The sequence below is a fragment of the Ictidomys tridecemlineatus genome, chromosome 10 (genome assembly GCF_052094955.1).
Source record: "Ictidomys tridecemlineatus isolate mIctTri1 chromosome 10, mIctTri1.hap1, whole genome shotgun sequence".
NCBI classification, from domain to species: Eukaryota; Metazoa; Chordata; class Mammalia; order Rodentia; family Sciuridae; genus Ictidomys; species Ictidomys tridecemlineatus.
Window position 1 is genome coordinate 5,808,534 of NC_135486.1, and position 21,565 is coordinate 5,830,098.

Here is a 21,565-nt window from a genome sequence, read left to right on the forward strand (position 1 = left end):
CATTATGGGAATTAGGGGCACAACTCCTTTCCCATCTCCTTTCTCGTCACTTCACACGACTAAACTGATCAGGGTCACTCCAAGTGAATCCAGGACTAAATAAAGACACAGACACAGACAATACCTTTTCTTTGGGTTCAGTGACCACTCATGAGCCACAGCTCCCACAAAGGGGCAAGGCAGGCAATAAAGAGAGAGAGGAGCAGGTGCTGAACCCTTTTATTGGGGAGAAGCCATTCAGATGAGGCAAGGGGTCAGGTTTCAGGGGGTTGAGTCTGGCTTCTGATGTCTGCGGTCAGCAGGTTGACTGACATCTAGGAAGGCCACGTCCATCTCATGTGCTGTGTGGGGATCATAGGCAGAGCGGGATAAAAGACACTAATGTCGCTCTCCCAAACAGAGGGGCAACAAGGGTTCAGTCCACCCTGTGCGCTCAGTGCTCATAGTTCACACACACAGCCCATGGCTGGCTTGCCACAGCTCCACACTCCCATCACTCAAGGTTAAACGGCGCTCGGTTCCGGTGTGGAGGCTCCCGACACTTTGTAATATTGATCAAATTTTTTACTGCGTATTATATATACTATGTTTATGCATTATATGTACATGTACACATGCATACACATACACATGTAGTATTCTTCATATATGAAGTAGGTAGTACTCCCCATGGATATGGTTAAATACATAGTGTACATTTTCTGTAAATATGTGCATATATACGATAATGTACCCATACACACAAACATACATTGTGTGCAATATATATGTGTGTATATGTGTATGTGTATATATGTATATGTGTGTATACGTATGTGTATATGTATGTATGTATGTATATATGCACCACACATATAGAAATAAAATGGGCACAATGCATTTATGCATATCTATTAAGAGCAGTCCTCTCTCTGCATTCGAGAATGTTACATGGGTGGTGACATGCCCGTGTCCCTTTGGCTCTTAGTACCCTCATGTGCGGTTTAGAGGAAGTTACTGACAGCCAATTAGCTTCTGGAAAGAACATGGGATTAGGGTGCAAGAGGCTTGGCTTTGCCGTTAATCCCCACGCTACCTCAAAGCTTTTATTTCCTCATTATAAAGCAGGGCAGGGTGATGTAAATACAGGAAATGCCATAAAGACTAATGAAGAGATGTTTGTAGAAGATTCAGGCCTGACACAGGATATATAACAGAGAGTCGAGAGTCAATGTTAAAGAGCCTCTGTGATTAAGGGACATATCAGTTATTTCCTTCTTCTGCGTTAATTGATGTTAGCATTTCAAAAGCAAAACATAGTATTAAGAGTGCAGTTTCCTTTGTGTCAACATACAAAGCAGAGCAGTCTCTTGCCTGTCAGGCTTGCTGCCAGCCTACAAGGAAATCAGTGATCATTATGGATAATGAACAGGTATGAAGAGATTTACTGTAGATGATCTTGTTTGGTACAGTCCTTCCACTAGATTCAATCATAGGTACACCCCGATCCACACCCAGACAGTTCACAGTCGATCAGCTGAGTCCCAGCTGAAGAGTGGTGTGTCCTTGGGTTTGGAATGCTTCTTGGCTCCTTGTTCCTCCTCAGTGACCCCTTGTTTTCTTCTTTTGCATGGGTGGTAAAGGGAAGGGCTGCACTGATGTCCACTAGTACACAGCACCAAGCGCATGGAGCTTTCTGTCCAATTTAGTGGAATGAAAATGTGATCCATTTGCTTGTAGAAGACACTGAGCCTCATTTCCCAAGGAAGTCTCCAGTTGGCCCAAAGACACTTAAGTCTGAAGGACCCAATAGCACACTTCCACTGACCTGCACTTCCACCAGATGTGGGAGTAACGTCCACCTAGGACCAGGTCTGAGCAGGGAAGGGAGCTCTCACACCCTGCCCTCTACTCAGAGCGGGTTTTCTTCCCAGGACGCTGTACATTTCAGATCATCCTTCATTTGTGGTCCCAGGTGAAATGGAGTAGTAACAGAGGTGTGTGCAGAGGACCCTCGGAATCACTCTTTAGATCTTGAGGGCTCCTTTCAGTTATGTAACCTAGTATAGAAAACACACGCCACGAACACACACACACACACACACACATACAGAACACTTTGGAGCTGCATCTGGTTTGATTACTAGAATAAAATTTGTGAATCCTAAAAATAAACTGACCTAACTTGTTATGAATTTTTCTTCTCAAATCAGAACTTTCCCCACTATATTCTATTTCTCCAGTTTGACAGGTTCATCTTGCTTTTATTAAATACCAACTTAATATAGATGTTGTAAATATCAATATACTCACTATTTTCTTTCCTAAGAATAATTATTCTTAATTTTGATAAAGTAAAATTTATATTTTTTAAATGATCTGTGCATTTGGTATTGTATTTTAAATGTCATTGTCTTACCCAAAGATTTTATCTTATGCTTTCTTCCTCAAGTTGTGTTGTTTTAAGTCTGCTTTTAGTTCTTTGATATGTTTCAAGTTAGTTTTTGTAAGTTACTACAAGATACTGTCAAAGCTCTTCTTTCCTGTGTCCATGAACTTCCAGTGTTTCCGGTATCACTGATTGAAGACCATCCTGTCTCCCCTCGTGCTTCAGTCCATGTCTGTGTGGTTCTCTTTCTGGATAGTCTTTTCTTTTCTAAGGCCTAATGGTTTATCTTTATCCCAATAACATACTGCCTTGATTACTGTAGCTTCACAGAATAGTAAGTTTTGAAATAAGGGAAGGTCAGAATTCCAAATTAGTTCTTTTTTTTTTCCCCTTCAGAATTGTTTTGGCAACTGAGGTCTGCTGCATTCCTGGACTTTAGAATCCACTTGTAGTTTCTTAGAAAGACTGTGGGGGAATTTGGTTAGTATCTCACTGAGGACTGACATTATGGCGATGCCGAGTCTCAGCCCAGGTCTGGAACAGCTCGATTTTGCTCTTTAACTTCTATGCTTTGTGGTTCTTAGTGTATAGATCTTACCTAGCTTATGCCAGATGTATTTGGAGTATTCATAATTTTGGATGTTTTCATAAAATGACAGTTTAAAAAATTTCAGTTTCTTATTGTTTATTGTTAGTATATGTAAATGCAATCAAGTATCCTATGTTCATATATGAATACACTGCAGTGAAACTCCATATCATGTACAACCACAAGAATGGGATTCTAGATAAAATAAATTATACTCCATACGTGTAATATGGCAAAATATGTCACATATATCTAAAAAAAATAAGTAAAATAATAATAATCAAGAAATGCAATCATTTGTGCTGAGAGCCATAGCTGAGTCTGAATGATGCATGGCATTTTTGCCAGTACGGAGTGGTTGAGAGGTGAAGCCAGCAGGCCGTTGGGATGATGATGGTTATGTTGAGCTGTGTATGTTAGACCCCTGCTGTCCGCCTAGGCCTGCTGCTTTGGAGTTCTCACTACTTTGGAGTTCTCTCAGGGATTCCTGGAGAGTTCCTATTGGTTGGGGAAGTGCCTGAGGAGGGATATTTCCAGTTGCTGGTTCCAGGAGGAGCCACGTGGCATTCGGGATAGTTGCCGGGGAGCGTGTGTGGAGTGTGCTGGTGGAGTTCAGAAATAAAGTTTGTTCCTGCTTCAGTGGCTTGTGATTTGTGCCCAGCCAGACTGCGGCACATTTGTTTTTGTATTTTTAAGTAGATTTCACAATGATTTCTATATAGACAATCATGCTAAGTGTCAGGAGTTTCACTTCTCCCATCCAGTCTGGATGTCCTTTATTTCCTCTTCTTGCCTGTGTCTGGCTAGAAGCTCCAGTATATTACTGAACGGGAGTAGGGAGGGCAGTCTGTCCTTCTTTCCGGATCTTAGGAACACAGCATTCTGTCCTTCACTGTTTGGTAAGATACTAGCTGTAGGTTCTTCAGTGACACGCTTTATCAAGTTAGGATATTTCTTCTTATTCTTATTTGCTAAGAGTTTTTTCATCAGGAGTGGATGTTAGCTTTTGTTAGAAGTTTTTCTGCATCGATCAAGATGATCATACATGGTTTTTCACTCTTAGTTCATTAATATGGTGAATTGCATTGAATGTTAAACCAACATTGTATTCCTGAAATAAATGCAACATGTCATGATATATTACCCATTCTGTGTACTGGATTATATGTTGTATCTATTAAGAATTTGTGTGTATATATTTAAGAGAAATATTGATCATATTGATCTGCATTTTAGATTTTTGGAATGTCTGTGTTGCTTTGGTATCAGGGGATGATGCTCTCTTCAATGAGCAGGAGAGGGATGTGTTTTTTAATTCTCTGGTAGATTTTGCATATGATTGGCAGTGATGCTTCTTACACGTTCACTGGATTTTCCTCCTGGAACTCCCAGTGGGTTTTATTTTTGCTTTGCAGCACTGGGGATGGAACCCAGGGCCTTGCACATGTGAGGCAAGCCTCTGCCACTGGGCCACACTGCCAGTCCTCTTTCAAGCAATTTCTTATTCGTTTTGTCTAAGTTGTTATATTGTTATAAACCTTTACCTTGATTTATTGTCAAACACTAATTATTGTGGAAAAGGCACTGGTTGATATGCTATATGACAGGATAAAATACTTTTACAAAGCTTTCTACACTTCCTCCAGTGGGAAAACCTGTTTATACCAATCAACTTCCCCTCCTTCTCCTCCTCTCAAACATTCCCATACTTCAGTTCAGCATGTGACAAGCCTTTTAAAAGAATAGATTCTCCTCAGAAACAGAGCAGCTGGGTGTTTCCTGGTTTATTTCCACTTTGTTCAAATGCCCATCTGTAGGAAGGGAAGGAGGGGCTACCTGGTGATTGATTGTGTGTCTCAGTGTCTTATTTGGGGATTAAAGTCCTGGGCAGAACTCTGAGACCCAGAGGACCTTATCATGAATAAAATGTGAGCCACACAGCCAGAAGGAGCAGCGGGAATGGAAGCATTTTAAGCAAATTGTAGAAGTGATGGGGCTGCTGAGCTTCGCTGACGGCTCTTGTCCTGGTTGGCCTCAGTGTCCGGTTCTACTGGGTCAGGATGGCATCTCTGGCCCCCTCCCACTTCCCTGGTCCCATCAGTCGAAACTGGTAGGGACTGCAGGGGCCAAAGAAGACCTCCAGGGCCAGCCGGGGATCGGTCAGGAAGAGCCACGCTATGTCAGGCTTGGCCCCTAAGAAGGAGCCCAGCTCATCCATGTAAGTGATGTAATCTGTCTGCAAAGTGCGGCTCTGGCCAAACCTGAGGAGGGAAAAGAACATGCCTGAGTAGGAGTCACAGCTGCCAACAGAAGCATGAATCTTTATTTTTTTTTTCTCAGAATAATAACGTTTTGGCCAGCACCTCTAGTTATGCCCCTCAGCCCAATCTTTTCCTACAAATTTGAAGTTATTTTTTATTTTTGGATAAGTGATTTTTTTCTTTCATTTTTCTCCCTAATCTCTATCTGAGTTTGATATAGTTTTCTTTCATCTCTGACCACATGGCCTGGAACAAACTGACGCCCTGGTTCAAGGTGGATGATTAACTTAATTCACTGTGGTTTGCAGTATTGGAGATTGAACATACGTACCAGGCCAGCGTTCTACCACGGAGCTATGTCCCCAGCCCAACTGAGGTTACTCTTTAACACAATTATTCTTTATACAATTTTGCATAGAATCCGCCCCAATGTTTGATTTTTATATTGGCCTGTGAACAGTTTAATATTGCTGTCATTTATTAATGTACATTGTTTCATACTTTTAGTTGGAGTGTGGCCTCATCCTTAAGGAAACTGGAAGAGTAGTTGGTCATTTAAGTAATAAGATTGACATTTAGGCCTCTTTTCCTTCCTCTTTTTTCATGTTGGCCTCTAAAGGAAAGGATATCAAGCTGCAGGAATCGTAGCACACTGGATCGCCTGCCTCCGTGACTCCTAGAAGAATCTCATGAGGTCACGTGGGAGGTTGTGTTCACTCTGAGGATTCCATTTCTTCTCTAGGCCCTGAGTAGGCACCCACTTTGGGGCATTAGAGGAGTAATGTGTCAGAGGCTTGAAAGAGGAAGAAACTTCCCACACAGGTGTCTATGTGCCCCTTACCTAATTATCCTTTCAACAGATTTTTGATACATCATTTGAAAAATATCTTCTGTTATGGAAGTAATGAACATGAAAAGTCCACTTAAGTATCTGACGCCTAGACATTTACAGGACTTTCTACAATTCTCATTGATGTTATGCTTGAAAACACATTTGGATGAATCTGAAGCCAAACTCTGTTGGATGAAAACACTAGGGCAGGGAAGTTCAACCCAAGATTTTACTTGGCTTTCTTATTCCAGCAAACTAGAAGCCACTGCACAATTTCCAACTAGCTAACTTGCTGGCAGACGGGGCTGATGGAGTAGGAGCGTTTGGGAGTCATTTCTCAGCAGCAGCAGCAGCAGCACTATTCTGATTTGAGCTGGATACTCCTTTGGTTGGTGGATTGTGCCCGACATTATAGGATGGTCAGCAGCATCTCAGACTCTAACTGTAAAGGCCAGTAGTAAGCCCTCCCTGCTTGCAATGACCAGATTTTACCAAATGTTCCCTGGAGAGCAAAATTGCTCTTATCAGAGAATCTTTGTTCCAGAGTTAAATAGAGGTTTAGTGACTGATTACCCATCTGATACAGATGGGTAATTATTGAAGGTATTCAAAAAACATGAACTCTGACGGGTGACAAATTACAGACCGATGGTGCTTTGCTATGTGCAGAGGCAACTTTGGGACTCTGTCATTAGCAAGGGCCAGCACTCACCACTTTAGTTTCTTCCCCATTTTCTCATCGATGTCATCCATCATTTTGTTTGTGGTTGGTAGGGTACATGAGTCTGAAAAAGAAATGAAGAGAAAAATATTGAAAAGACAAAGAAATCAGAAGTGTGCAATGACACATGAGGGAATTCATCCAGTACTTATGAAATGTTTGTGTTAAGAAGAGCTGTTTTGGTGCCTTTAGCAGACTAAGGATTCACAAAGACCCGAGAAGTTATGAACTTTCTAAGGGAACGGCAAAGCAGCCGTGGCGGGAGACAGTGATGGCAGAGATGTTGGAGCTTCAAATCATCCAGTCTCCCATTCCCACAAGGTCATGGAGGGCCTGGTCCTCAACATACCTCAGGGGCACCTCATGCATGTAACACCTTTGGGTTTCTTCAGATTTCCTGTTTGTATCCTCTTATTAAAAGTTTTCCCAAGGAACAATCTGCTAAACTGCATTCAGAAGCACATCAAGAAAATGATACACCATGATCAAGTGGGTTTCAGCATAAGCAAATCAATCAATGTAATTCACCGTTTATATGGAATTAAGGACAAGAATCATGTGATCATCTCCTTAGATAGAGAAAAGACCTGTGGTTAAATCCAGCACCCATTCATGTTAAAAATGCCAGAGAAGCTAGGGATAGAAGGAACCTCAGCATATAAAGGCCATTTGTGATGAACTCAAAGCCAATGTCATACTGAATACAGAACAACTGATAACAATTCCTCTAAAATCTGGAATAAGACAAGGCTATCAACTCTCACCACTTCCATTCAATAGCCAGAGAAATCAGGCAAAAGAAGAAAATTAACAAGGTACAAAAAGGAAAAAAAGAAGTTAAACTATTTTTGTTTGCTGATTAACTGAGCTTATTTGTGGAAGACCCCAAAAACTTCATCAGAAGACTTCAAGAGCTGATAAATGAATTCAGCAAAATAATCAGATAAAAGCTCAACACCCATAAATCAAAGGGTTTTCTATACTCCAAAAGTGATTCTGCTGAAGAAAAGATCAGAAAAACCCATCCCATTCACAATAACCTAAAACAGTACTTGAGAATTAATATCTAACCAAGGAGGTGAAAGATCTCTGTGATGAAACTTATAGAACACAGAAACAAGAAATTGAAGAAGACCTTCGAAGATGGAAAGACCTCCCAAGTTCTTGGATGGACACAATTAATACTGTCAAAATGGCCATACTACCAAAAGCAATATAGAGATTCAGTGCAATCCTCATCAAAATACTAATGATATTCTTCACACAACTAGAAAAAGTAGGTCCTTAAATTCCCTTGGAAAAATCAGAGACCCAGAATAGCCAAAGCCGGCAAGAAGAATGATCACAAGTCATCATAACACCTGATCTCAAATTATACTACAGAGGTGTAGTGCAAAACCAGCATGGTATTGGCATCAAAATGGCATGAAGACCAAATGGAACAGAATCGAAAGCAGAGACAAACCGCATACTTACAGCCATCTGACAAAGGTGCCCAAAATATTTGTTGGAGAACCTTTTTAACAAATGGTGCTGGGAAAACTGATCAGCCCTATGTGAAGAGTGAAATGAGATAGCTCTCTCTCACCCTGCACAGAAGTCAAACCCACGTGGGTCAAAGACTTAGGACTTGGGCCAGAAACCTCGCAACTGCTGTGAGAAAACACAGGGCGCCCATCATATTGGGGTTGACACCAACTTCCTAAAAAAGACCCCTGGAGCTCAGGGAATAAAACCAAGAAAAGAAACAAAGTGCTAAAGCCATTCATTCTAAGGCTCATGGTAGCTAAACAAGACAGTGGGAGGAAGTGTGGGCTTCAACGTAAGCCCGCAGCCACGGAGGATGTTTTAAGGGAAAGCAGGTGAATTTTAGGTTTTTGCAAATCTTACTGCCTCTATGGAGCCTTCTTCTGACTGATGACTGTAGCTCATTTGTAACACCAGAGGAAAGTCAGTATGACATTTGCAGACAGGAGCACGCCCTGGGCATTGTGAGCACCTTACCTCTGCCTAGTGGCACCCTATAGCCATCATTTACTGTATGCTCCACTAGAAAGTAAAGGGGTCAGAATCTGGGTCTACTCTCTCTGATGTTGTGTCCTAAGTATAAGATAGAGCCCGACACACAGTAGGTTTTCAATAAATATTTGCTAAATGAATAAAATGACACCTTTTGTTTTGTGCAGGTTTCCTAGATTTATACCTATATCCTGTCTTCCCATGAACCCCAAGCTCTGGGCACTGCTGTGCCTTTCCAGAGACAGGGACAATAGAAGGATTTTACAGAGGAGGACCTATAGAAGAGATTTCACGGCAGCATTCATTTAAATAATCACCCCTCATGGTGCATTTGAGATAGGAATGTATGTATCCACAATATTTATAGAAAGCATAAATGTACAAACAGTCTATAATTGCAATAGTTTCTTCATTCCTTATAAGTTTTTATGAACGTTGTTAGGCAGGTTGTATTTACATTGACCAAGATTCTTGAATCCTTGAATAAAAGGACATGTTCAATATTAGTGTTAATCCAGTCACTGGAGTAATTAAATCCATATATTGGAGACTTTCTCCATGTAATTCTCATATTCTTGATCTCCTCACACAAGAATTCTTGCAGCCCCTGGAGATCCTGGGGTCTAGAACCAAGGAAGGGGCGGGGGAGAAGACTGTCACAAAGTCAGAGTGATACTGTGACAGTGACACCAGCTGATGTTCACCAGCTCTCCAGCGGGCCCCAGTGCCCACCAGGCCCTCCTCGTCTTTGGCACGCACCTGGCATTGCACTGACCCCATGCTGTCCTCTCTTATGTGAACCCGTGCAAAGGCTGCTCAGTTCCCTGTGAGAAGGTCAGGCTGCTTTTCATAGCCTTTCTTGCCCCTGGTGATCGAGCACCTCCCTTCATCCCTTGCTACTCCCCTCCTCTGCGTTATATTCCCTTCCACCAAACGCTTCTGCTCCCTCACACATGCAATGTCATTCTTCACCTTGGTGTCTTTCCTCATGCTGTTCCATGGAGTCACTGGCCAGCTTCCCTCCCCAGAAGACCCCACAGCTTCCCCTGTTGTGGCGTCCCCCCACGTCCCATATGAACTTCTGTAACGTCAAGGAGCACCTGCTTCTCTTACCCCGTTGGATTTCCAGCACAGTACTTGGCATACAGGAGGTGCTCCATAAATGCTCATTGACTAAAAGAATGAAATGCAGGTGGCCCACCTACTTGCCAACACTTTCGCAGCCCAGCGGGCCTGCAGGTCCGCTGTGGGGATGGCAGCCCCCAGGGACTGGACGAGGCCAATCACAGCCAAGGTGGACTTCTCGAGCTGAGGGGGGAAGATGCCTTTGTACAAGGTGACCTCGTTGTTCCTGCTTTTGATGATGGAGTCGTCAAGGAAGGGGTAGGCATAACCGTAGCCTGTGGCGAAGATGACGCAGTCGATGGCCTCAAACACTGTCCCGTCCTCAAACACGGCGGAGGTCTCTGTGAACTTCTTCACCCCGGGCTTTATGGACAAGGTGCCACACAGGATGCGGGACAGGAGCTCATCATTGAACACGGGCTCTTTCCTCAGGGGACTGCAGAAACGAGAGGCAAACAGCCTTGCTGTGAAACACCTCCTTTCCAAGCAACGGCTGACGTCATGTTCAAAGCACGTTTGTCTGCACTAAGGAAAGGAAACATAAAGGAAGTGTGTGATGGTCCAGTCACTAGCTTTATGATTAGTGGTTGATTAGTGATTTTGTGAATAGTTACCTGTTACTATTTAATAAAGCCACTGTGACATTTTTAAATGAATAAATTCATGTTATAAGGCATGAAAAATTCCTTATAACCACTAGAAAAGAGATCTGATATGCATTCATTTGACACATTTTTATTAGAAATTTAATGTGTATTAGATATGCTCAATAACTTCAAGACCATTGTCTGTAAGAGCTATGATTCTCAGCTCAAGCTAGCCACCTAGAGAACTATTTTTAAATGTTGGACAGTGATATTGGCCAAATTCTAGTGTTATATTGTGTGCATGTATGAATACGTCACAATTAATCCCATCAATACGTACAACTATAATGCACCAATAAAAAATGTGGAAAAAATGTTAAAAAATACTTCATTTCCAAGAAATATCTGCAGATGCTTACAGCACTGTTACCAAATTCGATCCGCTAACCATTAGCATGAAGGTCACAGAAGTCTCTTGGGAAGTTCCTTTCTTACAGCTGTTACAATTCTTAAGATGTTGTTGGAGCTTCCTTTTTTGACCCTTGAAACTTGAGCCTTCTCTTATGGGTGCTTTTATGACTTGGCGATTCACTAGATAGAATAAAACCACTTCTAGACATAATAAAGTGCTTAAGAGTGTAGACACCAAAGCCACATGGCCCAAGGGCGTGACAGCTCCAACACTTTCTGGCTGTTGCTTCTATTTGTTTTCTTATGTGTACAAAGGGGAGAATCCTAGTATCTTCTTCATAGGGTTCTTGTGAGAACTAAATGAACAATTATCTAGAGAGCACTTTGAACCGCACCCGGCACATGCCTGCACAATTACTGTAAGTGGATCATTATTACAATTTTAAGGTCTTGTGTAGGGAAGATTTTAAAGATGTGTGGTAAGTGTTTTATTGCCATGTTTGGTTTTCTTCCATCAGCTCTGGTCACAAAACAAAAAATAACAACTTAGATACTGTGCTTTGGTTGCCAAAATTCTAGGAATGATATTTTTTTATGACAACATATTTCATGTTGACTTAAGTTTCCTTCAGGGATTCTGGAATTTCCTCTAAGTACCTCATATACCAAGAAACTGTTTAAATGTTAAAATTTATCTCTATGTATTTCCACAGTTTTCCACCTCTGTAACTCTGTAACCTCTTTTTGCCTTACACACAAAAAAAAAAAAAAGAAAGAAAGAAAAAGAAAAAAAGAAAGGAGGTCACAGCAAAGCCTGTTTTTGGTTCTGTTCTCCTTCACCTCCAGCAAAGGTAGAGTGATAAGGGTACCCCGAACCTTTTCTGGGAGGGAGCTTTGTTCTCAGAATGAATGGATTTCCAAAACTGAGTATTAACTGTCTAAATGGAGAAGCCAAAATATAGTTTGCAGTTACTTTTATAGGACAAAATATATTAACCAGCTCAAGCTTTGGAATGCCTTTTGTGTTAAATGTATCTATTTTAAAGGTGTAAAGTCAACGTTAATTTTTCACGAGGGATATAGCAGTCAGTGAGACGGGGTAGGATAAATGCTTTGGATCAGGGTTTCATTCCTAAACCTGTTGCTTAATTTACAGTTCCTCCTCATTTTTCCTTAACTGGTGTCTCTACACGCAGTTGAACTTTTTGGCCCACATGGCCAGCAGGTGAAATTTCTTAGTGAAACCTTTCTTTTCTTACCCACTTAAAAGTCCCCCCCCCCCATACTGATCTTCCTAACCAGAACGCCTTCCTCATTAGTGAGTATCGGGCTTTTTCTCCAGAAGAAGTAAATAAATGAACCTTAGTAATTTTACAGGTCACGTCGGCACTATGGACCTTCATTGCTTTACAGGTGCCCTGTCTCCTGACTGCCTCGCAAAACTGTGCAGTTGCCAGGGGTGGAGGAATCGTCCACCTTTGCTCTGAGATTTCCTACTGGTAGAGACATGTTGATTGACACTATTCTGTTAAATGTGCCTTAGAAGCGCATCAGAATCCCTGAGGCTAAAAGCCAATATTTGTAATGCTCTATGGCTTACAAAATCATTTTTATCTTTCTTATCCTATGGAACATGACAAGAGTCTTGGGAAGCAGATGTTATTGATAACCTCATTCACCCATAAGCATGGACAAGATAGTCTTAAAAAAAAGTTTGCCCTGCCCTCCACGCCCTATGCTATGGCTTGTAGCTACTCTGAATCCTGCTCTTCAGGACCACTTAGCTGCCTGGTCCATGCCCATTTGGATTCATCTGCATACATTTCTCCCAACTGGTCTCAACAAGGTTTCCAACCCATACATGATCATCCAGTCTTTTGTGTCATCTGTCAGTTTTTAATTTAATCCCACCCGACTCAATGAGACAATGACAGTGGGGTCGAGAGAGAAAGAATTTGGTTAACTAGTGCCCTGCTTTTTGAAAGATGAAATATATACTATTTGTAGTACCGATTTAAAGGCACCAGGCCATAGTTCTCATGCTTAAACCACGTGTTCATCTTCTTGACGTATAACCAGTCAGAGACAAATGATGGAAGGATATTCAGGAGAAAGGAGGCAAAGCGGGTAACATACACCATGTCCCAAGGGTAGCCGTCATCCCAAACCTGGCTCATGACCCAGGAACCACTTCTGGTGCTGATAATGACCTGGAAGGGAAAGGCAACACAGATTTCAGTACCACTTTGTAAGAAATAAGCAAATATGACTCAATTTCTCTGGACACTTCTACATATGTCCCTCAATGTTTAGATAGGAACACCTTCTGTTATGGTTTAGAAATTAGGTCTCTCCCCAAAGCTCATGTGGGAGACAATGCAAGAAATTTCAGAGGTGAAGTGTTCAGGTTATGAGAGCCTTAACCTAATCAGTGCATGAATCCACGGGTAGGGATTAACTGGATGGTAACTCAGCAGGTAGGATGTGGCTGGTGGAGGGGGGTCATGGGGGCGTGCCCTTGGGGTTGATATTTTGCTTGTGGTGAGGGGAGCTCTCTCTGCTTCCTGGTTGTCATATCCTGAGCTGCTCTCCACCGCCACACCGTCCACCATGGTGTTGTACCTCACCTCAGGCCAAGAGCGCCAGAATTGGCTCCTTATGGACTGAGACCTCTGAAACCATGAGCACCAAATAAACTTGTCCTCCTCCAAAACTGTTCTGCTCAGGTCTTCTGGTCACAGAAGAAAGCCACAAACAAACAAAAATATCCAAACCAAACCAAACCAAAATAAAACCGACTAAAACCTTTCAAAGGCAAGGGTCTGGATGAAAAAGTCCATAATTGAAAGTAGGTGGAGGCAGGACCCCTTCTCCCTACCCAGAGGGCTGGGGACAGTGTTGACAGGAGGAGAACCTGCCTCTTGGAACAGGAAGGATTCAGCTGTGGCACGTCTACTCCTGCCTACTCATAGACCAAGACGAGGGTCTGGGACCCCAGGAGGGTGGGTGGTAGAAGGAGGCGGGCTGAAGGGAAAGGTGCAGCTGAATCTCTGCATGAAACGAGGCCACGGAGACACCACGGAGTAATTCTGTTCTCTGTGCCCAGTGTCCTTCCCTTGTGTCCTTCCCCAGTCCTCCCCGTGCACCTCCCCCAGGAGTCCTGGGATTTCTAACAAAGGCGAGTCTGGCCTCTGGTCTGTTCTACCCTCCTTGTGACAACTTGAGGGGATTTTTAGCTTTAAAACACTTTAGATTTTATTTACATCCATTTAAGAGTTTATTTATTGAGTACTTGTCTCCTTAAAAATACACTGGGTTTCCTCAGGGCCAGTCAAGCGTGGGTCAGCTGGTCCCGTGCAGCTCGGCCTGGGGGTAGGTGCCTTTCATGGTGCAGCTGTGGCCACACTCGTCCCACTGGGAGACTCAGCGTGATGATGCCTTTCATGATGGTCCACGTGTGTCTCGTGCCCTGTCCACCCCTCTCCCGGCCTTGAAGTCAGGAACTGCTCTAACTGCGCCTGTCTTTTTAGCATAACAGAGTTCGGACCCATAATAAGGACCCAATATTTACTGAACACTGGCTGTCGCGAAGGAATAAGCGGCCGCCAAAACCAAACCGTGTGCCTGTTCCAGAACTTCAGAACAGAGGCAGTGCCTTTCTTGTGGTAGGTGCTGGGAAATAGTGTGACAAATACAGATAGGGCCTGATTAGGAACCGATTGACGGGGAGGCTATCAGAACATAAAATTAACACAAAAACCTACATAGACACACTTACTCATGTAATTATGCCTGGACACTCACCTCAGGTCTCAACAGAAGGAACTTTCTTCCCGGCCTGGGCCACATTACCTTTGCACGTGCAGATGTGTCAGGGCCTCCTTGACTTCAAGGGCACATCAGCAGGTGGTATGACATGGCGGACACCATCGCCAGGGCCCAGGCTGTTGATTTAGTGTGTGTTCTTCCCCAAAGCCATTAGGTCACGTACCTGTGCAGCCAGACGACTGAGCTCAACAGCAATGTCGGATCCCGAGTTCCCCAGGCCGATCACAAGGACCCTCTTCCCCTTGAAGGCTTCTGGGCCCTTGTAATCACGGCTGTGGAGGTAGTTGCCTTGTAACTGCTCCAGGCCTAGGTGCAACGGGGAGGGGTCTGAGTGATTTGGGGAAATTGTGAAGACTCCGTTTTTTACGATTTTTTAAAAAGCCTATTATCAGCCTTAGTTTTAAAAATTCCCTAACTGACGTGCCTTCCCCATTTAGTTCTTGACACTAAGCCCACAAATAATTACCTCTGGTGTCTTAACATCTCAAGGTGTTAGAATTTCTGTTTTGGACAATCGTATAATAGTAGTTAATGCGTATGCAGTGCTTACTGTGGGCTGGATCCTCTGCTAAGTGCTTGCCATGTTTTTAACAATCGACTCTGGATAACAGCCCTGAATGGCCAGCATTGATATCTCTATTTTAAAAGGTGACGAAACTGGGCTGGGGATGTGGCTCAAGCGGTAGCGCGCTCGCCTGGCATGCGTGCGGCCCGGGTTCGATCCTCAGCACCACATACAAAGATGTTGTGTCCGCCGCCGAGAACTGGAAAATAAATATTAAAAATTCTCTCTCTCTCTCTCTCTCTCTCTCTCTCCTCTCTCACTCTCTCTTTAAAAAAAAAAAAAAAAGGTGACGAAACTGGGGACAAAGAGCTTCAGTGGTCAGGCGCTGGAGGAATAGGGAGTGAAGCCCAGGAGTTCTGACCTCACACAACTATCTGCTGCATCTACTGCCCACTAACATCCGCAGTTGGGACTTCCATTTTTCATGAACTTTCACACTTTTTTGTCCTGTGGACCTCATGCCTGGAAATGGGACTCTATCTTTGAGGGCACTGTGTTCCTTTTGCAGAGAAGGAAAGAAAGTAGTAGAGGGGGCAGAGAGGCTGTGACATTTGCCACTTTGGGACGGCCCAGAAGTGTGCCTCCATACACACCCCACAAGCACACACACTCCCAAACCACTGGGATTACAAAAATCAATCTGCAGATTATGGAGGAAGATGAATTTAGAGTCTTAGGTTTTTCCTATAAATAAGAAAATGTGCCTTTCTTTAAATTATTTGCTAGCTGGACTCTACTTTTTTGAATGCGCCCCACTCCGAGACCCCCTGTGTCATCAGAACTTCTATTGAGTGGTCACTGTCTGAAATAAGACCTTGTGTCTGTCCGACCTCTGACTTGAACATCTTTGACTCTCCTAACCCAGGGGTTTATGTTTAGCCTATTATCAGACTGAAATGGTTTTCCTTCTGAAATCTCTGGTAACTTAAAAACAATTAGGTCCCATCTATTGAAAGATCTGTTGTCAACCCTGATGTTTGCATATGAGCCCCAGATTATTATATATTTTTTCATACTTACCAGGAAAAGAATCCGTTGGCAGATTGGGGTACACGTGATGTCCTGAGCAAATCATCACAGCGTCAAAAACAGTAGATTCCTGCTTCCAGTCCTTCTCAGTAACCACCGTCCATTGGCCAGTGAGTAGGAAGCCAGGACATTTCTTGACACTGGTAACCAGAGTCTTAAAGAAAACCAGAAACGTTCCTTTTATTTATAATTTTCATGTTTTTTTTTTCTTTCTTTCTTGCAGTATTTTCTGTGGAAGAAATCATTGTTGTGCGCTTTCCTGGCCATTGGGAAATGTATGGAAAGATTAAAATAGGAGTCAAGGCAAATCTTCAGTGAGTCTTCAAATTGCATAAGGAACATCACCCCTGGTATTTCTGTCTTTCTGACACCTCAGTAGTTGATTGGGGGTAAATGACATCGAGCCTTTTGGGACTGGTGCCTTGGAACAATCCAGGCGATGCTCATACCACCCCTTGATGTGGCTTCCTGCCCTCCCTGGCTGGCATCTGCGTGGTACAGAGGCTCTCCCTCGGAAACACGAGCAACTCCCACAGGCCGAGCTCACGTGCATCACCGTGGACTCCTTTCTGCCATCCCGGAGGGCTACCTGCCGTGTTTTTATGATGATCTACTTACATTTCCTTGGAACTGAAGCCAAAAGACGCACAATCAGTTCAGGGTTAACGAACATTGAGCAACATGGCAAACATTGAGCCAGGGAACCTTCGCTCTAGCGGCTCTTTCATGAACTGTGCTTTGGCAGATAAGCAGAGCCATGAGCCCAGACCACGAGAGGGCAAAGGGCAGACGTGTTGAAGACTCGGGCAGATCTCTTCTCTTTATTCCTCCAGAACTTGGTGGACACTGTTCTTGATTTTGGCCTGTGTTTCTCTCTGAAGGGCCTGCAACCACGTAAAGGGGCCTCCATCAGCGGAAACTTTCCTTCACATTCATTGAAATCACACCAGCATTGACACCCAATTTTTTTCATGGCTCTCATGAGCAAATTCCTTTTTTTAATCACAAATGGTGTATATATGTAGCTCTGGATTAAAAACAGATTCCTTTGCCGATTATTAAAGGCAAATACGCCTTAATAGCAAAGGTCAGCAACTGCCGCCCTGGGCCCCCCAGCCCACCACCTGGGTTGGCACGCGGTTTCACTGGTGCACGGCCCACCTATTCAGTTATTGTCTGTGGCTGCTTTGGGGCTTCAATGGCAGAGTGGAGTCCTTGTGTAGAAAACGTGTGGCCCCAAAAAGCCTGAAACATTTACCGTCTGACCCTCTCAGGAAAAGTCTCCAGCTCCTACCTTACAATACGAAAGGCTTGGTCCCGACTGGCCTGCACACCTGGCCCCATTCCTTCATTTCCTCTGAAGTAGCCCTGGTCCTTACCCTGCTTCTACCGGGGAAGACACTGAAGGACACCTGCAAGGTGGATGCTAAATGAAAGAGGAAAAATAGCTCCATTAGGACAAAAGTATGATCAAATATATAGGCTCTGAAAATTTTAGAAATCATTTAAATTTTTCCAGATATTCCAGTTATCTTTTTAAACACATGACTAGTTTTTCTTGCCTCTGAGGAAGGTCTACTCCACCCATCTTCCTGCCTCCCTACATCCTGAATGTGTCAAACCACCTAGGGCAGTTCACTCCAAGCTCTGATCAGCAGACCCCCTACATTAGAATACCTGGGAGCTCACAGCAGTGCAGGGTCCAAGTACAAATGTCACAGTAACCCACAGCTGCCGAGTCCGAATCCCTGGGGCTTTTCAGAGACCAGTCCTTGGTAGTTTCCATCTCCCAAGACCCAGTTCCTCCTGAGTTCAGTTCGTGCCGCAGTTAACAGAGTTTGCTCTTCTCCTGGGAAAGATGTTTCCACCTCCTCCAAAACCTCCTCTTCCAAGAGTTCTTTTCTAACCTTTCTTTTTCTAGCTCTCCTTCTCTGTATGATAGATAACTCCTTGATTTTCTCTATCGAAAGCCAAACATGTCACATTTGTTCTATACAGAAAAATGAAGATATTTTTAAAATACACTACTAGGACCTTGATAAGTAATAAAATTTCAAGCAATAATTTCAGATAATAAAGATTTGAAAAGCTTAAGCCAGAGGAAGCCTCTTCCTTGAAACCCGCCTTTCATCATGAAAGAGGCCACTGCAACCTGCAATTGGGGGCTGTTTGCAACAGGTGGAGTATGCCCCCACTGCACGGAACTCGCTCTCTTGTCCACTCTGCTACATGACCAGGGAGCACATCAATGAAACTAAGAAAAGGGCTTCTAGGGTTAGATCCTACTTCATCCAAGTCAGAGGACAAAATGAGATCAAACACACAAGGGTTTCATTCAGGAAAGTCCCTGTGGGAGAGGAAATAGGAAGCAAGTAGGAAAGGCTGGAAGAGCCATCAGACCACAGTGCAAGCCTGATTCCCAGTGAAGGAGACAGGGGCAAAGACAGGGTGGAAGCAGCTCAGCCTGCTGTGCTATTGGAGGAAAATTCCACAGAAGCACTGAGGATCCATCAGAGGACCGGAGGAGCTGGTAATTCCTCCACCACATGCAGGGCCAACCACTGCAAGGACAGGCTGCTCTGCCTACATGGATGCCACGTGTCTATCTAAAACTTGTGTTTTACTACTAAGATGTCCATGCATGTGTGCTGCCTATTCTGGGAGATGGACTTTAACTATGACACATAAAAAGGGCTCTCTTGTTAAACATCTCTATACTTGTAGCTGCTGGCCAGTAGAAAGCATAAAAGCATCGGTTTCTCTTGAAGCTGAGCTTCTATCAAAGTTTAGTAACCTAAGCCAGCTGATAAAATACTAAAAGTCACTAGATGTTATAAACAATTCAATGGTATATCCTAATATTTAACTCTACATGTTGTGCATCAAGAAACTGAGACTCAGAGTAAATGACTTTCCAAATTATCTGACTTGTATGTGGACCCAGCTCATTTTGAGGTCAGGACCAGCTGGTTCTCAAGCCTATGCTACATGAGACGATGGAGCCACTGGAAAAATCATGACCTCCTCTGCCTTTTCCAATATCTATCTCATACCCTAGAGGGACTATCACGTTAATCAGTTGTGCTCCTTCTGTATGCACCAAAGATAGAAATGACCCCAACAGTTGATGAAATACAAGTTGCCAGACAAAATTCAAAATGATTTTAATAAGTTTGTGTCTAACAACACAAGATAAAATCATATTGATGTCAATTGACATCATGTGAATTTAGTTAGGTTTTAGGTGTTCCTGAATAGGAATGGGAATTGCATTTGTTTAGGAAAAAAAATACCATCACAAATGCATTAAGAGAAAAAGGTGAGCAACCCTGTTTGGGCAGAATTGGTCTTCAGGAAAAAGAGAAACATTCAAGTTATTTAAAAGAGGAAAAAAGGAAAGAAAAAAGAATGAAGAGGAAGAATAGAGCCAGTGGGAGGACAGATGCTGTGCAGGGTGCAAAGGGACCTCTCCCTGTGGCACTCTGAATATTTAGCAAGGTTATTAAACACAAGAAATAATTAGTGGAGGAGGCTTTTTTGTAGAATAAAAATAGGTGTGGATCAAACTATGAGAGCACATTCAGAGGTTAATGCAGACATAGAAAGACCATGGAGAAGTCAACAGACAACTGGGAGAGCCGTCTTATAGAGGGCATGTACCCAGGGCCAGGGATTTGCCAACTGCTCTCCAAGGTACATGTATTTCAAATCAGCTCTCATGGTGCCTAGCGTTAGAAAGGTTCCTTAAAAGGGTGTGTAAATCACACAAGAGACCAGCTCAGAGTCCTGACTTCTGCAAGATGTATAACATCAAGGAGAAACCTAGACTCCCCCCACGAGCAAGGCCATCTGGTCGGCTATTGATGCACTCCTTCAACATGGATTAAGCACTGTGCTGCGTCTGGGGATACGAAGATGGACAAGAAAAAAGAAATACAAACTATTGAAGTTTAGCTAATTGAGTTACGAGGCATTACAAAGAGTTTCTGCAAATATTATCTCACCTAAGCCTTGCCACAACTTTGCATGCTAGAGAAGGACGATTACCCCTCTACAGAGATGAGAACACTGAGATGCTCTGATTGCTTGTCAGGGTCCTCTGTGCTTCTCCCCACAACACTCTTCCCCTGTACATATACCATCTCAGCATTTCCCACTAATTGCAAACTGCTAGGCAGATGCAGGACCAAACCTTAAGTGATATAATAGCTTATAACTCAATTGTATGCTTTCCCATTGTTACAGTTTGGATGTGAGGTGTCCCTCAAAAGCTCATGTGTGAGACAATGCAAGAAGGTTTATGATTGAATTATGAGAATCTTAACCCAATCAGTGAATTAACTCCCTAATGGGATTAACTGACTGGCAACTGAAGGCCAGTAGGGTGTGGCTGGAGGAAGTGGGTCCCTGGGGACATGCCTTTGGGGTATAGATTTTGTCTGGTGAGTGGAGTCTCTCTCTGCTTCCTGATCATCCTGTGAGCCTCTTCCCTCCACCACACTCTTCACCATGATGTTCTGCCTCACCTTAGGCCCAGAGGAATGGAGCCCGCTGTGCATGGACTGAGACCTCGGAAACCATGAGCCTGTAAATAAGCTTCTCCTCCTCTAAAATTGTTCTTGTCGGGTCTTTTATTCACAGCAGCAAAAAGAAGCTGACTAAAACACCCGTAAAATTCTCTCCAAGCTAGACAGACCTGTAAAGGGATTCCAAAAGAAGGCTGCTGTTGGTTCCAGTCCTCAGAGTGGAGATTTGGACCTCTGACTTGCAGAGATGGGACCTATTCCAAGCACAGTAACTGGTCTTGAATAGACTTGGAGTTCCCTGTACTGGGCTTTGGTGTTTTCACTCAGCAGGTGCATGCTCACAAAAAGAAAAGGAGCAGCCTCAACAGGTAAAGGACTTGTTAAGAATGCGTGCTTTTTAAACAAAACACTACACAGAGAGGTACCTGTGGAGAGGCCTGGGCAAATAGGGAACCTCTTAATGAATTGTGTGGAGGGGTTAAAAGGAAAGGTGCTATACTTCTATGAACCTTGTTCTTTACAGGGAGAAAGAAAAAAATTTGCACTAGGTGGTCAAATTTACAACCAGGAATAAAACTAAGTTAAATTCTATGCTCTCTTTCAGCTCTAAAATTACACTGCTCTAAATATGCATCAGAGGAAGGGAAGAAAGAAAGGGAGATTTAAGATGATTTAGAAATACAATGAAGGATCTAGTAGAAGCT

General features: G+C 43.3%; 1 protein-coding gene and 1 long non-coding RNA gene across 2 annotated transcripts; one reads left to right on the plus strand and one right to left on the minus strand.

Moving 5' to 3' along the window:
• Positions 1-4,726: 4,726 nt before the first annotated feature.
• LOC144367107 (putative dimethylaniline monooxygenase [N-oxide-forming] 6) lies at positions 4,727-16,710 on the minus strand. Its single transcript, XM_078022294.1, has 6 exons — positions 16,327-16,710; positions 14,905-15,047; positions 12,924-13,123; positions 9,996-10,351; positions 6,763-6,835; positions 4,727-5,218 (listed from the first exon to the last, which is right to left on the minus strand). Exons 1-6 carry the CDS (start codon positions 16,379-16,381, stop codon positions 5,005-5,007), a joined length of 1,041 nt encoding a protein of 346 aa, XP_077878420.1. The 5' UTR covers positions 16,382-16,710; the 3' UTR covers positions 4,727-5,004.
• Positions 14,360-17,614, plus strand: LOC144367108 (uncharacterized). The gene is made up of 3 exons (XR_013426349.1): positions 14,360-14,578; positions 16,330-16,445; positions 16,559-17,614. It is a non-coding gene; the product is annotated as an uncharacterized LOC144367108 (long non-coding RNA).
• The last annotated feature ends 3,951 nt before the right edge of the window (positions 17,615-21,565 follow it).

Bases quoted from the DNA above. Each gene is read 5' to 3' on its own strand.
- LOC144367107 (XM_078022294.1), bottom strand. From the start codon at position 16,381: ATGATTTGCTCAGGACATCACGTGTACCCCAATCTGCCAACGGATTCT. The intron at 13,124-14,904 runs GTACGTGACCTA...TTTCCCTTCCAG, and splicing joins TCAGTCGTCTGGCTGCACAG to GTCATTATCAGCACCAGAAG. The intron at 6,836-9,995 runs GTAGGTGGGCCA...TTTCTTTTTCAG, and splicing joins GGCTGCGAAAGTGTTGGCAA to ACTCATGTACCCTACCAACC.